Raw genomic sequence first — 14,817 nt, forward strand, 5'->3', positions numbered from 1 at the left:
ATTAACTCTGGTAATCCCCATCAGAGGCACAGAGAGATGAAATAGCCCAGGAAGCAGAATTGCCAAAGCACATACAGGATGTGCATGCAAGATTTGCAGCATACTTACAGTAAGAAGTATTCACTGATTATATGGAATTCTAATGTAACTGCATGTCCTGTATTTATTTTTGATACATTTGGCAACTCTGCTAGCAGTAAGTGGCCAAGCCAGTTATTTGGACCTGAGCAGTTCAAAGCACGTGGGAGTGCCTCACCTCTCACTCCCCCGGGGACTCTGACTTAACAGGATATTAAGTCTGAAGTGAGGCTCTGGCTCCCTTATTTTTTTAAGTACTCCAGGTCTTTCCCCTGATAGCCTGGGGTTGTGTCTCAGGCCCTGGGAATGCGGAGATGTCTGCTTTCGTCTTCCATGCCTCTTCTTCCTGGCTGTCATGCAGCCCTCCTTGTGTGCCTGACACTGGGCTGAGTGCTTAAATGCCTGATGGGATTCAGCCTTATGAGCTAAGTACTATTTTTATCAAACAGATAGGGACATGGAGGCTCAGAGAAACTGAGTCACTTGCCCCAGGTCACACAGCTAAGAGAATTAGAACTAGAATTTGGACCTCAGAACAGTGTGATGTCCTGAGTTCTTAACCCCTGTTGCCTTTTCTGTGTTCCCATAGGGCCCTGCTAGTATTCATTTAGTCATTCATTCATTCCACGAAGGTTTACTGCTGCTCATGTGCCAGGCCCTGTGCTGGGTGCTGTGGATATGAAAGCAAATGAGCCCATTCCTGCCCTCCCCTTGTAATTAATAGGTTTTAAAAAAATTCTGGTGGCCCTGGGTCTTCACTGCAGCGCGCGGGCTTCTCATCACAGAGCAGTCTCTAGAGCGGCTGTTCAGTGGTTGCAGCAAATAGGCACTCTAGTTGTGGCATCCTTAGTAGCTCCAGGCGTGTGGGATCTTAGTTCCCTGACACCAGGATCAAACCCCGGTGCTCCCCCCACCCCAACCATCCCCCACCCGCTGCTGGCAAATTCTTATCCTTACCCTTTTAGTGTTTTCAGTGCCCGTAGAGAGTCAGAAGTGGTAAGTAAGAGCCATGATTGCTCTGACAGAAGCCTGTGGTGGGCCTGGGGTGGCATAAAGTCAGTTCTGTTGTGGTGGGGGACAATGACCTGTAAGCTGAGTGGGGAAGGATGGAGTGTTTGCTAGGCAGCATGGCGAAAGGTCTAGCAGCTGGAAACAGCCAGAGCTGGGGAGGACCGGGGTTCAGGGGGTTCGTGGTGACCATCAGGTGGGGGCAGGGGAGGATTCACCCGGCCCACAAGAGACCCCAGAGGATGGGAGGCATGGGGCCCCTGCTGCCCTGTCCCGGGGACAGGCTGCGTTCTCCTCAGGGTTGGGTGGAATTCAGGGCTCAGAGCCAGAGGTCAGATGGGATCTACAGTGATCGTCGGGCAGAGTTCCTGCTATCTTAGCTCATCTCTGCCGAGCAGTCTCCCGAGGAAAATCCCAGCCAGGAAACTTGGGGTTTGTGGAGGGCTCGGTGCACACAGAGGGTGCGGCTCCCTTCCTGCAACCCCTCTCCCCCCCCAACCCCAACCCCGCTTCCCATCCCACCACCCTTCGGCTCCCTTCCTGCAACCCCTCTTCCCCCCCTCCAACCCCGCTTCCCATCCCACCACCCTGCAAGGGGCAGCTCGTGAGGCTGAGTTGGCAGGGCTGGCCAGGTGCCCGGGCTGGGGAGACGGCTTCAGGGGCCCGACCGTGGGGGCACACGGCCAGCCACAGTCTCCAGCAGCGCAGGAAGGAAAACAGCGAGAGACTGAGGGACCCTGAAATAATAAATGTCGGAGCTGGCAGGAGCCTTCCATGTCACCGCCCAGCCCCTCGTTCCCGACAAGGAGTCGGCCCAGGGAGGGAAGGAGACTGACTGCTCGAGGTCACAGCGGGGCCGGGGCAGACCTGGGATTGGCAGTGGAGCCCCTCCTCCGGACCGTCCCAGCCTGGGTGCTTGGGTGCTGGGGATGGGGGCTTATCCAGATGAAAACCATTTGGAGACATTTGCTCCTGCTGGTGGGGCTTCCCAGGTGGCGCTAGTGGTAAAAAAATAAAATAAAAACTCATCTGCCAATGAAAGAGATGTAAGAGACATAGGTTTGATCCCTGGGCTGGGAAGATCCCCTGGAGGAGGGCATGGCAACCCACTCCAGTGTTCTTTCTGGAGAATCCCATGGACAGAGGAGCCTGGCGAGATACAGTCCATAAGGTTGCAAAGAGTCAGACAAGACCAAAGCTGACTTAGCACGCATGCATGCTCGTGCTGGGGGCCAAGCTTGGGGAAGCCTTACTGAAGATGCTTAACTCAGCTCTGAGTCCCGGAGCTTTGACCAGGAAGGGTCATGTCTGCAGGTGGGGAAACTGAGGTACAGATGGAGGGAGGAATTTGCTCAGAGGGATACAGCGGGGCTGATGGCAGAATTGAGCCTAAAATTCAGTGCCCCCCCTCCTTTCCCTCAAAATGTTTCTGCATAGCTTCCAAAGATGCCTGACATCCGCCGTTAGAAAAACCACGACCTAATTTATTAATATTCTTCACAGCCATCCTTACAGAGCTGAGTGGGGCTCAGAGAGGGGTGCAAGTGAGAGAAGGCTTTGGAGCAGAGGGCACTACTTACATGACTCTGAGCCAGTTGCCTCGCTTCCCCCAGCCTCAGTTTCCTCATCTGTAAAATGGGGAGTATATTAACTACCTCACAGGAATAAACAAGGAAACAGAAATAAACCAGCATTCCGTAAGTGGGGGTGGTGGCTGGATTCATGTAAGTAGATCCCCCGGGAGCTTGGAGCCCAAGTGTTTCCTGTTGGTGATCTGCTTTGGGCCCGGCTGGGCTGTGCTCTCCCATCACCTAGTCAAGCCTGAGGTTCAAGGTTGCACCCCTTTTCTCCCGCTTGGGCCTGGGTCTGCAGATGTGTCCCTGAGTCAGTCTTTCTACCACAATAATTTTTGTTTTGGCTGAGTCGTGCGGCTTGCAAGATCTTAGTTCCCTGACCAGGGGTTGAACCCATGACCTCTGCAGTGGTAGCATGGAGTCCTAACCACTGAACCACAAGGAAGTCCCATCTACCATGAGAATTTATCGGGTCACTCTTCTCTTGTTCAGAACTCTGCAGAACCTCCCCATCACTCGTGGGCTAAAACCTAGAGGTTTGGGTTAAACGCATGGATTCTGAAGCCCGATACCCTGGGCCTGAGTCCAGTCACACCACTTACCAGCTATGTGAGCTGGACAAATGCCATAACTTCCCCGGGCCTCAGGTTCCTTATCTGTAAAAGTTTCTGGGGATGTTGACAGGATTGTGTGAAATAATGCAGAATCTGTCACGTTCTTAGAAGAAGCCTGGCACATGGCAGTGATGTAAAACCATCCCCTGGCTTCTCACTAGGAACATGGGCTCCCAGTGGGTCACGCAAGGTCCCGCTTAGCCTGAGGCCTCACTACTCGCCACTTCCCCACCCAGCCTGGTGGGTGCCTGCCACATAAGTTCCAGGCAGTTCCCCAAATGTGCTGACGCTTCAACCCAGGGACTTTGCCAAGGCGCCTCTCCCCTCTTTTTTTTTTTTTTTAAATGAAGTAATTGGGCTGTGCCGGTTCTTCCTTGAGGCACAGGGGACCTTCGATCTTCATTGCACCATGTGAGATCTTTAGTTGTAGCCTGTGGGATCTAGTTCCCTGACCAGGGATCAAACCCAGGCCCCCTGCACTCGCAGTACGGAGTCTTAGCCAGTGGACCACCAAGAAGTCCCCTCTCCCCTCTTAGAATGGTCTTCCCGTCCAGCTTTTCTCCACCAGTGTCTCCTCATCTTTCCAAGGCTCTGGTGAAGGCTTCATCCCAGGGTAGGGTGGGCACTCCTGTGTCCCCCTCCCCCCAACAGGCATCTCTTCTGCTCCAGCCTCGTCCAGGCTGCCTCAGCCCTTGGCTGAGCACATTCTTGTCTACGTTTGGCCTGACCTCCTCTCCCCAGCACTTGCACAGTCAGGCAGAGCACAGCTGGACGCTCAGTATGTGTGGACAAGCCCCTACTGTATACTGGTGACTCTGTTGGAGACCTTACCCCAGCCCCTGCCTCGGCCCCACTGGGCAGAGAGGGGCAGCCTTCAGATTTGAGGTCCCAGAGTAGATGCTGTTCAGGGAGTAGAACTGAGCTGGGATTGCCTGGAGGTGGGATGCTATTTGAATACTTCCCAGTCCCACCCTTGCCCCTCCTTGCTGGCCACCCATGAAGGGCCCTGTGGGGCTCCCTGCCTTTCTCTGGATCTGCTGGTTGGGCAGGTGGGTGAGCAAAAGCAAACTTAGAGCATGATACGAACAGGACAGCTCACATTTGCAAGGGCTACAAACTTAGCCAGTTTTTATGATCCAAATCCCAATGGAAAGTAGCTGAAGCAGGAGTTACTATCATTCCCATTAAAAAAAAACTATTAATTTATTTAATTGCGTCAGATCATGTGGGATCCTTTATTGCTTGGACTCTCTAGTTATGGCACACAGGCTCCAATTTGGGTCCCAGGTCGGTCTCTGCCACTTCCTGGCTGTGAGCTCAGGCAACTTTCTTCACTTCTCTGAGCCCCACTGACATCAGCCAGATGGGAATAAAAGCAATACCTGCCTTATCGGGATGTTGTGAGTCTTAAAGGGTGGATGACAAATTGCTTTTCAAACTGTAAAGCCCTGTGCAAGTTTTGGATTTATTCTTTTCTTAGTTTGTTTGCATTTCCAGTGAGAGCTGGGGCCAGAAACTCACCTGAGCTTTTGTTTTGCAGTCTGTAAAATGAGGAGATAATGTTAGATTATCTCCCATATTCTGTGATTTCGTCTCACAAGGGACGGCATCATGGTCCAAAGCAAAGGCAGACAATGGTTTTCATCTCCTGTGCCAATTATAGTTTGATAGGTGAGGCTACCTGAAGAACTGCCTTAACGGAATGATGAAACAAAGCCAGTCAGTGGGGAAAATACTGTGATGGATTAATCATGGCTCCAGCGGTCATGAAATCCCACAGAAGAGGTGCCTGTGCCCTGTACTATAATAGTCCAAAGGAATGAATGTCCAATGGTGAAATTTAATCTGTAGCTCCCAAGGCCTTAGCTTTAGCAGCTCTGCCCCCTGGATTGGGTCACCATGGTTACCGCAGCTGGTTCTGAGAAACCACAGGCCTGAAGAATGGCTCCTATTGATGAATCCTGACCCAGGAAGGGGGCATGCAGAAGGCCCTTCCAAGCAGGGAAGCTGGGCATGGCCCTAGTGCTGCCGTCTGTGGTCTCTTGCTGCAGTGAGGGAGAGCACAGTGTGTGTGGGGGGTGTGTGTGTGGGGTGTGTGTGTTTATGTCTGGGGTGAGGTGGGGAGCAACATGGAGCTGTATCACCAACTGGAATTCAGACTTTGTCCAAGCCCAGCCAGGCAAGGCTGCCCGAAGGACTCCGGTTGATTTTCTAAGTTCAGACTTGTCCCCGGTACTCTGAGTTTCGCCTCCCTTTGCCCAGTGCCTGCCCAGACTCTTGCGTGAACTCTTAGCTTTGAGAGAAATCTAAATGGCCATCCTGCTGATCCAAAATCTGAACCACACTCTTCTACCACCCGAAGTCCCTGAATACTCCAAGCTCACACCTTCCAGGGTAGCTTATTCTTCCTTAGGAACTTCTTCCTCTGTTTGAGCTGACGTCTGTTTCTGTCTCTCTAACTTCTACCTGTCAGTCCAGGGAATCCTCTTCAGGGCCAACTTCAACCAATCTGTTTTCTCTCTAGTAGGACAGCCCTTGGAGAAGGCAATGGCACCCCACTCCAGTACTCTTGCCTGGAAAATCCCATGGACGGAGGAGCCTGGTGGGCTGCAGTCCATGGGGTCGCGAAGAGTCGGACACGACTGAGCGACTTCACTTTCACTTTTCATTTTCATGCATTGGAGGAGGAAATGGCAACCCACTCCAGTGTTCTTGCCTGGAGAATCCCAGGGACGGGGGAGCCTGGTGGGCTGCCGTCTGTGGGGTCGCACAGAGTTGGACACGACTGAAGCGACAGCAGCAGCAGCAGCAGGACAGCCCTTGGAGTATTTGCAGTGGGGGTCCAGCCGCTATTGTCAACTTCCTTTTCTTTGGACAGGTCTCCCTCTGTCGCTCCCTCCTCCCCTCCTGTGTTGAGGGGATGTTGAGGGGATATGATAAAGATGCTTGAGCTGAGATTCAGGCTCAAAGGCAGATCCAGCTCCAGGATCAAAGGAGCCGTGTCTCGGTGGGACTGCTTGCTCGTATTGATAGAACATTGGCCCTGGACTTGGCCAGACCTGGGTTTAAATTATGACTCTGCTGCTCTGCAGTGTTACGTGACCCGGACAAACCTGGACATGCTCCTTCCCCTGGCATTTTCATCTACAAAATGCAGATGGTGATGCCTACCTCAAAGGGTGGCAGGAAGAGTGACAAGTGAGAGCCTGGTCCAGAAGGCTTCCTCAGGCACTCAGGACGTGTAACACCTTGCACTCTGGCTGCCCAGTGGCAGAGGTTGCACTGTGGTCCCTCGGCACTGTGGTTCCCACATCTTGCTGAGCAGGCTCATGGGTCGAGGGGAAGTATCTTCAATTAGCTCAAGGAAAGTTGAGAAATCCTCAATCAAATTCAGTTTCATTTTGAAATGGATGATATTATTATCAATCAAATAATAGTATTCTAAGCATTTTACCTATGTATGTTCATTCCATTTCCCCAATAACCCTAGGTAGTAAAAACTATTATCATCCTCATTTCATAAATAGGGAAATTGAGGCACAGAGAGGTCACATAGCAAATATCTAAATGGAGCTAGAATTCAAGACCGGGTAGTTTGGGGCCAGCCTCATGATTTTGCCATGATGATTTACTGCATCTCTGAAAGGGTAGAATTAAACCGGTGATCCCCAAACTTTAGCATGTGTCTGAATCACCTGGAGGGCTTGTTGAAACACAAATCGCTGGACTCCACCTCCAGATTTTCTGATTCAGCTGAAGAATTTGCATTTCTAACAGGTTCTCAGGTGATGTGATGCTGCTGACCCCACCTGAGAATCACTGACTTGGGGATTAAATAGACCCCCTTGAGTCCAGAGGCTAATTTTTGTTTTTTTTCCTAACCTATCCAATCACAGGAATGAGGAAGGAGGGCTGACCTCATACAGAGGCAGAAAACAAACCACTGTAAAAATCATACTCATATTTTCCAACTGCCTCAAGCCTTGGCACATGCTGTTATGTCTGCAGTCTCATCTGAGCCTTACAGTAACTCTGTGAGTGAAGTGGAGAGTGGATTTTTTTCCTCATGTGATACGATCTTTCTCCTATTTTAAAGAAGGGGGGATGTGGCTGGGCTAGTGTCACCCAGGGAGACAGTCTCCAGGAGACTGGGGCTAGAATCTCAGCTTGTGACTCATCATACCCTGGTAGCCTTGTTACAGGAGTTCAGAAACCTCTGTGCCTTTCTCCAAATCCCATCCCATTCCTAGGCTATGATCAGAACTTCCTCCTTAAAAATGGGCTTCCCAGCTGGTAAAGAATCCACCTGCCAATGCAGCAGATGCAAGAAATGTGGGTTCGATCCCTGGGTCGGAAAGATCCCCTGGAATAGGAAATGGCAACCCGCGCCAGTATTCTTGCCTGGGAAATCTCACGGACAGAGGAGCCTGGCGGGCTACACTCCAAGGAGTCACAAAGAGACATAACTGATCATACACATGCATGACAGAGGTCACGCTTCCCTTCTTTTTTTTTTTTTTCTTTTATTAATTCTTTTTTCTTTATTTCTTAGAGCAGTTTTAGGCTCACAGCAGAACTGAGTGGAAAGTATAGAGAGTTCCCACATACCTCCTGGCCCTACACATGCACAGCCTCCCCCGCTATCATCACCATCCCACACTAGCATGGAACATCTGTTATAATCGGTGGACCTGCACTCACACACCATCATCACCCAAAGTCCACAGTTTGCATTAAGGTTCTCTCGGTGGTGAACATTCTGTGGGTTTTGACAGCTGTACAGTGAGATGTGTCCACTATTGTAGCATCAGGCAGAATGGTTTCACTGCGTAAAACTCCTTTGTGCTCTACCCACTCGTCTCTCCCTCCCTCCAACCCCTGGCAACTGCTGACTTTTTACAGTTTCCATAGTTTTGGGTCTTCCAGAAAGTCTTATACTTGGAATCATATAGTATATAGCCTTTTTAGATGGGCTTCTTTCCTTTTAAGTTTCCTTCATGTCTTTTGTGGCTTGATAGCTTTATTTTTTTTTTAATGTTTTCTTGACTTTTTATTGTTCTATTTTCAATTTTCTTGACTCATGTACAAATGGTAGCATTTCTATTTTTTTTCCTTTTTTAAAAATTTATTTATTTTAATTGGAGGATAATTACTTTACAATATGGTGATGGTTTTTGCCATGCACCAACATGAAAAAATATGGAACACCTCACAAATTTGTGTGTCTTCCTTGCGCAGGGGCCATGCTAATCTTCTCTGTATTGTTCCAATTTTAGTGCATATGCTGCCGAAGCGAGCACGATAGTTCATTTCTTTTCAGTGCTAAATAATAGTCCACTGTCTTCCAAGTTTTGACAGTGATAAATACAGTTGCTATAGACATCCACGTGCAAGTCTTTAAGTGGAAATAAGTTTAACTCATTTGAGTAAACACCAAGGAGAGCTGTTGCTGGATCATATGGTAAATGTCTGTCTGGTTTTGTAGGAAACTGAAACTGTCTTCCAAAGTGGCTGTGCCATTTTGCGTTCCTACCAGCAATGTGTGAGCGTTCCTGTGGCTCCACTTCCTTGCCAGCATTTGGTGTTGTCAGTGTGTTGGGTTCTGGTCATTCTAATAGGTGTGTAGTCATCCCTTCCTTTTAAAAAATACTTGCTGAAAGCTAACCAATGAAATATCCCTTACATACCATTGGTCAGAACTCTGTCACGTGACCACATTTCGCGGCAGGGTAGGCTGGGAAATGTAGTCTTTATTGTGACTGGCTAAGTGGCCATTTGAAAAATCAGGGTTCTAATTGCTAAAGGAAGAAAAGAGAATGGGTTGAGAGCCAACCAGTAGCGTCTGCCCTACTGCAAGGAAGACAGACCCTCTTAAACTAATTTGAGCTGTCAAGGGAATTTGTTGGGTAGATATGGGGGTATTTCATGGAGGCCCAAGGACAGGAAGTATGGAAGGGCCTCTGAGAGTGAAGGACCTGGAAAGTTGTTGGAAACCAGGGCAGCTCTTTTCTTGTGCCTCTCTATGGCAGGGTGGGTCTCATTTGCTTCTTTCTACACATCTACTTTGTTCTTTTCCCTTTGCCTATGGTAGGGAAGGTGTCCCAGCTTAAACACTTCCAGTCAATTAGCTAGCTTTCCAGAAAATGAAAAAGTGAAAGTGAAGTCGCTCAGTCGTGTCCGATTCTTTGTGACCCCATGGACTGTAGCCTACCAGGCTCCTCCGTCTGTGGGATTTTCCAGGCAAGAATACTGGAGTGGGTTGCCATTTCCTTCTCCAGGAGATCTTCCTGACCCAGGGATTGAACCCTGGTCTCCCACATTATAGGCAGACTCTTTACCATCTGAGCCACCAGGGAAGTTCAAGCTTTCCAGAGCTGATTCCAAATTTCTTGGAAAGAGAATCTGATTGCCCTGGCTTGGGCCAGGTGTCCACCTTGGTCCAGTCAGCTATGACAAGGACAAACAAGGCAGCAAGGGCCCACCTGTAGAGAGGTTGTCAGACAATATGTGTCAGGGGATAGGAAGACTCCCCAAAGAGTAGCTAGAGCATGGACATAGACCGCTCAGGTCTGTGTCCCAGGGCTTTGTAAACCATCACTCATTTAGATAAACAGTTACTGAGCGCCTTCTGTGTGCTTGGCACACAGATCTGCCTTCTAGGGAGTTTTCTAAATCTCTCTGGAATTTGTTCACATCTTTGTTGTTGTTCAGTCAGTAAGTGGCACCTGACTCTTTGCCACCCTATGGACTGCTAGCATGCCATGCTTCCCTGTCCTTCACTGTCTCCCAGAGTTTGCTGAAATTCATGTCCATTGAATTGATGATGCTATCTAACCATCTCATCCTCGGCCTCCCCCTTCTCCTTTTGCCTTCAGTCTTTCCCAGCATCAGGGTCTTTTCCAGTGAGTCAGCTCTTTGCATCAGGTGGCCAAAGTATTGGAGCTTCAGCTTCAGCATCAGTCCTTCCAATGAATATTCAGGGTCAATTTCCCTAGGATTGACTGGTTTGATCTCCTTGCTGTCCAAGAGACTCTCAAGAGTCTTCTCCAGCACTACAGTTTAAAAGCATCAATTTATCGGTGCTCAGCCTTCTTTAGGGGCTTCCTTGTGGCTCAAATGGTAAAGAGTCTGCCTGCAATGCAGGAGACCCAGATTCGATCCCTGGGTTGGGAAGATCCCCTGGAGAAGGGAATAGCAACCCATTCCAGTATTCCTGTCTGGAGATTCCCATGGACAAAGGAGCCTGGTGGGCTTACAGTCCATGGGGTTGCAGAGAGTTGGACATGACTGAGCAACTGATTCTGTTTCACTGTTTTCAGCCTTCTTTATTGTCCAGCTGTCACATCTGTACATGACTACTGGGAAAACCACAGCTTTGACTCTGTTGGCAAGGTGATGTCTCTGCTTTTTAACATGCTGTCTAGGTTTGTCATAGCTTTCCTTCCAAGGAACAAGCGTCTTTTAATTTCATGGCTGCAGTTACCATCCTCAGTGATTTTGGAGCCCAGGAAAAGAAAATCTGTCACTGTTTTCACTTTTTCCCCTTCTATTTGCCATATCTTTAACCTGCACTGTCTTTTGGAGTGAAGTCCCAGTTCCTTACATTAATCAACTCTTATCTTTCCCTTTTCACATTTCAAGGTGGGACTCAAGGACTTTGGCGAACACGTGTCTCCCAGCCTGCGTCTTCAGGAACTACAGACCTGTCTGCGTTCTCTCCTCTTGTCTTTGTCTCTCAAGTAGAAGTGTCTTAGTTCTTTAGCTGAGTCAGTTATGGCCTCCTCTCCCAGTCTCCCTTATTCCTCAGCTTGCTTTCTTTTTTCAGCCCTGGGATGGGCCTCTACTGGTCCCAGACATGAAAGTTATCTCAAGGCCATAGTTGGGAAAGAGACTATTTGGTTTATATTACCTGGAGGAAAAGTACCTAGAATTTGATGGGTACTTTCTAGCATCAGAGCGACTGCTGACTGTTCATTGAGGACACAGTCTGTGCTTCACACCAAAGTGAAAGTCACTTAGTCGTGTCCGACTCTGTGACTCCATGGACTACACAGTCCAGGAATTCTCCAGGCCAGAATACTGGAGTGGGTAGGCTTTCCCTTCTCCAGGGGATCTTCCCAACCCAGGGATCGAACCCAGGTCTCCCGCACTGCGGGCAGATTCTTTACTGGCTGAGCCATCAGGGAAGCCCAAGAACACTGGAGTGGATAGCCTATCCTTTCTCCAGGGGATCTTCCCAATCCAGGAACCAGGGTCTCCTGCATTGCAGGCAGATTCTTTACCAACTGAACTATTAGGGAAACCCAAACTAAACCCTTTATGTGCATCCTCTCATATGTACAATCCTCATAATTGTCCTGAGAGGTAGGCATTATTTCCTGCATTTTACAGATAGCTGATCAGGGAGCTCGGAAAGAATAGGTGCTTGCCCAAAGTCACACAGCATTTGGGCAGTGGAACTGCACTTCAAGACCAGACCCCTCTCTCTCCAGAGGCTACTCACATCCCCAAGGCTTCCAGAACACTCTGTTGCCTCCAAGATCTGCCCCGTGCGTGTCCTATGAATTTCTTTTAGAATCTTTGCAGATGCCGTTCCAAATATGTTTGCTAACTCTTGTCACATTGAAGTAACTCTTTGGAGATCACATTTTGATTCCATTATAGTCACTGAGGAAATGCAGGGGCCTGGGGTCAAGATGGGGCCATCATGTGCGGATGGAGCACTGTCCCAGGGCACCCCCTGAAAGCCCAGCTCAGCCGTTGTCCCACTCTTTGACTCTGGGCAAGACTCCCCCGTCTCTTGGCTGTGGTTTCCTCACCTGTGGATCTGTGGGCCCTTTGCAGCCCTAATTCTGTCCTTTCCCACTTCACTCTGCATTTCATGAGGGTTTCATGAGACTGGCAATTTCTCTACCCCACTAAAACAGGAGTGTGTCTGGGAGGTTTCCATCTGGGTTGAGCCCCCAGGAAAATGTGACTCCTGCTTCTCCCCATTACATCTTCTGGTTTCCCTACAGTCTGACTTTGTTCTGCAACCCTTAGGCTTTGGGGTTGGGTTGCCTGATACCATCCCACCAATTCTGTCCAGAGGGGGCTCAGTGTCCCCTCTACCCTCCTCATCTACCCCACTCCACTGGTATCCTGGCCTCTTCCTCCTCGTCCTCACATGACTGCTTATTGAGCCTGGGGTGTGGGGAACAAGTGTTCCCTAGCTGAATCTTTCAAGAAGATAGAGATGTCGGGACTGCCCTTGGTAATCGAGTGGTTCAGAGTCTGCCTTCCATGCAGGGGATGTGGGTTCAGTCCCAGGTCGGGGAACTAAGATCCCACATGCTGTGGGACAACTAAACCCACGCGCCACCAACTAGAGAAGCCGGCTCGCCACAACTAGAGAGAAGCCGGCGCACTGCAATGAGAGATCCCACAAATTGTGATGCAACAAAATTACCCACGTGCCACCGTTAAGACCTAACCCAGCCAAATAAAATAATAAATAAGAATATAGAGATGTCCACGTTCTTTCCTCTGGTGTTTTGCTGTGTCATGTATATATTCATCAAATCATTCATTCTCTTAGCAACTCTGTAGTGTCATCCTCATTTTGCAGACCAGGCATCTGAGGCTCAGAGAAGTGAACAGTGTGTCTAGGTTGACACACTAGTTAGTGTCAGAGCTGACATTCAGACCCAGCCTGGCATACCCCACAACGCCATGTGCCTTGGCATCACTGCCTTTACTTGTCCCGCAAGTCTTCCTGGAGGGGTGTGACTGGCCCGTGGCTTCCTGTGTGGTCTGGGTGAGGGAGGGTGGTCTGTTTATGTTTGGTGAGGCTGCAGGGGGCCCCTAGGGAGGAAACTCTGTATGTGTTTGGAGGGCGGGATCACAGAATCAGGCAGCCCTCCCAGCCGAGCGTCCCTGAACCTCTGTCCACATTTGCTTCCAGATGCTAGAAGGAGACCAGGCCATCTTGCAGAGAATCAAGAAGGCCGTGCGTGCGATCCACAGCTCCGGCCTTGGTGAGTGAGCCTACCGGGAGCAGCCTGGCCAAGGCAGCCCCGTCCCCGGCCCCAGCCTGGACCTAACTCTGCGCCTCCACAGGCCACGTGGAGAACGAGGAGCAGTACCGAGAGGCCGTGGAGTCCTTGGGCAACAGCCACCTGTCCCAGAACAGTCATGAGCTGTCCACCGGCTTCCTGAACTTGGCCGTGTTCACCCGCGAGGTGGCCGCGCTCTTCAAGAACCTGGTGAGGCCCTGTGCCTCCCCGTCGGCCTCAGCCCGGGCTCAGGGCAAATCTAATCTGTGGCTTAAAACTCTGGCTGGGAAAGGGCTGGTTTCCATCCTTCTTTCAGCTTGTCCTTGACCTCTAGTCCCCCTTGACCTCTGACCCATGACCTGAGGTCCCTTTCCACTTCTGACCTCCCGTTTGCTTTCTTCGTCCTCTCTGACTTCTTGTCGGTGTCTCCCCTCCCCTTTCTCCCTCCCTGCCTTCCTCCTCCTCCTCTGTGGTGAGCACCCAGGAGCAGAGAGGTCTCACAGCGGGGAAGAGCCCACGTGAGGGAGGGCTCCCTGGAGGAGGCCTGAGAGAGGGGAAGGCCAGCTCTGCTTCCTGTCTTTGCACCACTGCCTCTCCTTCACCTGCTTTGTACTCTGCTTTCCCAAGCACACCTACTTTGCCCTCAAAGCCTAGAACGTGCCTCCTCTCAGTAAACCTCTCACTCCTGCATGTGGCCCAGTGGCCTCTGGTTCCTTCCTGAGATGGCTTTGTTCCCTAAGTCCGCACCTCGAGGCCACCCCAAGACCCCAGCTCTTCCCGGGCACAAGCACGGCTCTCGGCACTTCACGTGTGTCCACATGCACCCTGGCGCACAGCTCTGTGGGGTTGGTTTTACCACTGCCCCCTCTGCACGGGCTAGGAGACTAGGATGTGAAGTTAAGTACCTCCCTTGAGGTCACGCAGGTGGATTTGAACCCAGCATCCGAGCGTAATTAGCCTGCTGGTACTGCCTACCAGGAAAGCCCCTCTCCCCGCCCCAGGCTCCATAGCTTTAGGGCTGGCTTTCATGGCTGAAGTCCCACCAGGGCCCTCCCTGGCAGGCGAGGACCACATATCTCTGTAAGGCAAGCTGCTTAGTGATCAAGCACCCAGACCTCAGGCTTAGACTCGGGCCTTGAGTCCTGCTTTGCTGCTCACGAGGTGTATGACTCTGGGCAAGTCACTCAGTCTGCCTGAGCCTCATCTGTAACAGGGGGATGAAAGGGACCTCCATGGTGGTCCAGTGGATAAGACTCTGTGCTCCCATTGCAGAGGGCCAAGTTTCAATCCCTGGTCAGGGATCTAGATCCCACATGCCACAACCAAGACCCGGCAAGCCAAATAGTAAATAAATATTTTTAAAAATTAAAATGGGGATAACCATGGTCTCCACCTCACAGAGCAGGGATGAGGATTTCTCAAGTTGAGTGCCTGCTCCAGGGAAAGCACTCAGTACACGTTAGCTGATGCCATCTGTCATCACTTTATCTCTGGGTAGCACTGCCTCGT

At 50.4% G+C, this 14,817-nt stretch overlaps 1 protein-coding gene and 1 non-coding gene across 2 annotated transcripts in view; one reads left to right on the plus strand and one right to left on the minus strand.

The window, feature by feature from the left end:
- The window catches only part of ASAP3 (ArfGAP with SH3 domain, ankyrin repeat and PH domain 3), a 44,422-nt gene that overhangs the window by 10,387 nt on the left and 19,218 nt on the right, over positions 1-14,817 (plus strand). Inside the window, exons 2-3 of the mRNA NM_001083446.1 lie at positions 13,218-13,290; positions 13,373-13,518. Of these exons, the coding sequence (NP_001076915.1) occupies positions 13,218-13,290; positions 13,373-13,518 (219 nt within the window). The remainder of the gene's footprint in view (positions 1-13,217; positions 13,291-13,372; positions 13,519-14,817) is intronic.
- LOC112443701 (U6 spliceosomal RNA) lies at positions 8,468-8,574 on the minus strand. Its single transcript, XR_003032109.1, has one exon. It is a non-coding gene; the product is annotated as a U6 spliceosomal RNA (small nuclear RNA).

This window comes from Bos taurus, chromosome 2 (genome assembly GCF_002263795.3).
Source record: "Bos taurus isolate L1 Dominette 01449 registration number 42190680 breed Hereford chromosome 2, ARS-UCD2.0, whole genome shotgun sequence".
NCBI classification, from domain to species: Eukaryota; Metazoa; Chordata; class Mammalia; order Artiodactyla; family Bovidae; genus Bos; species Bos taurus.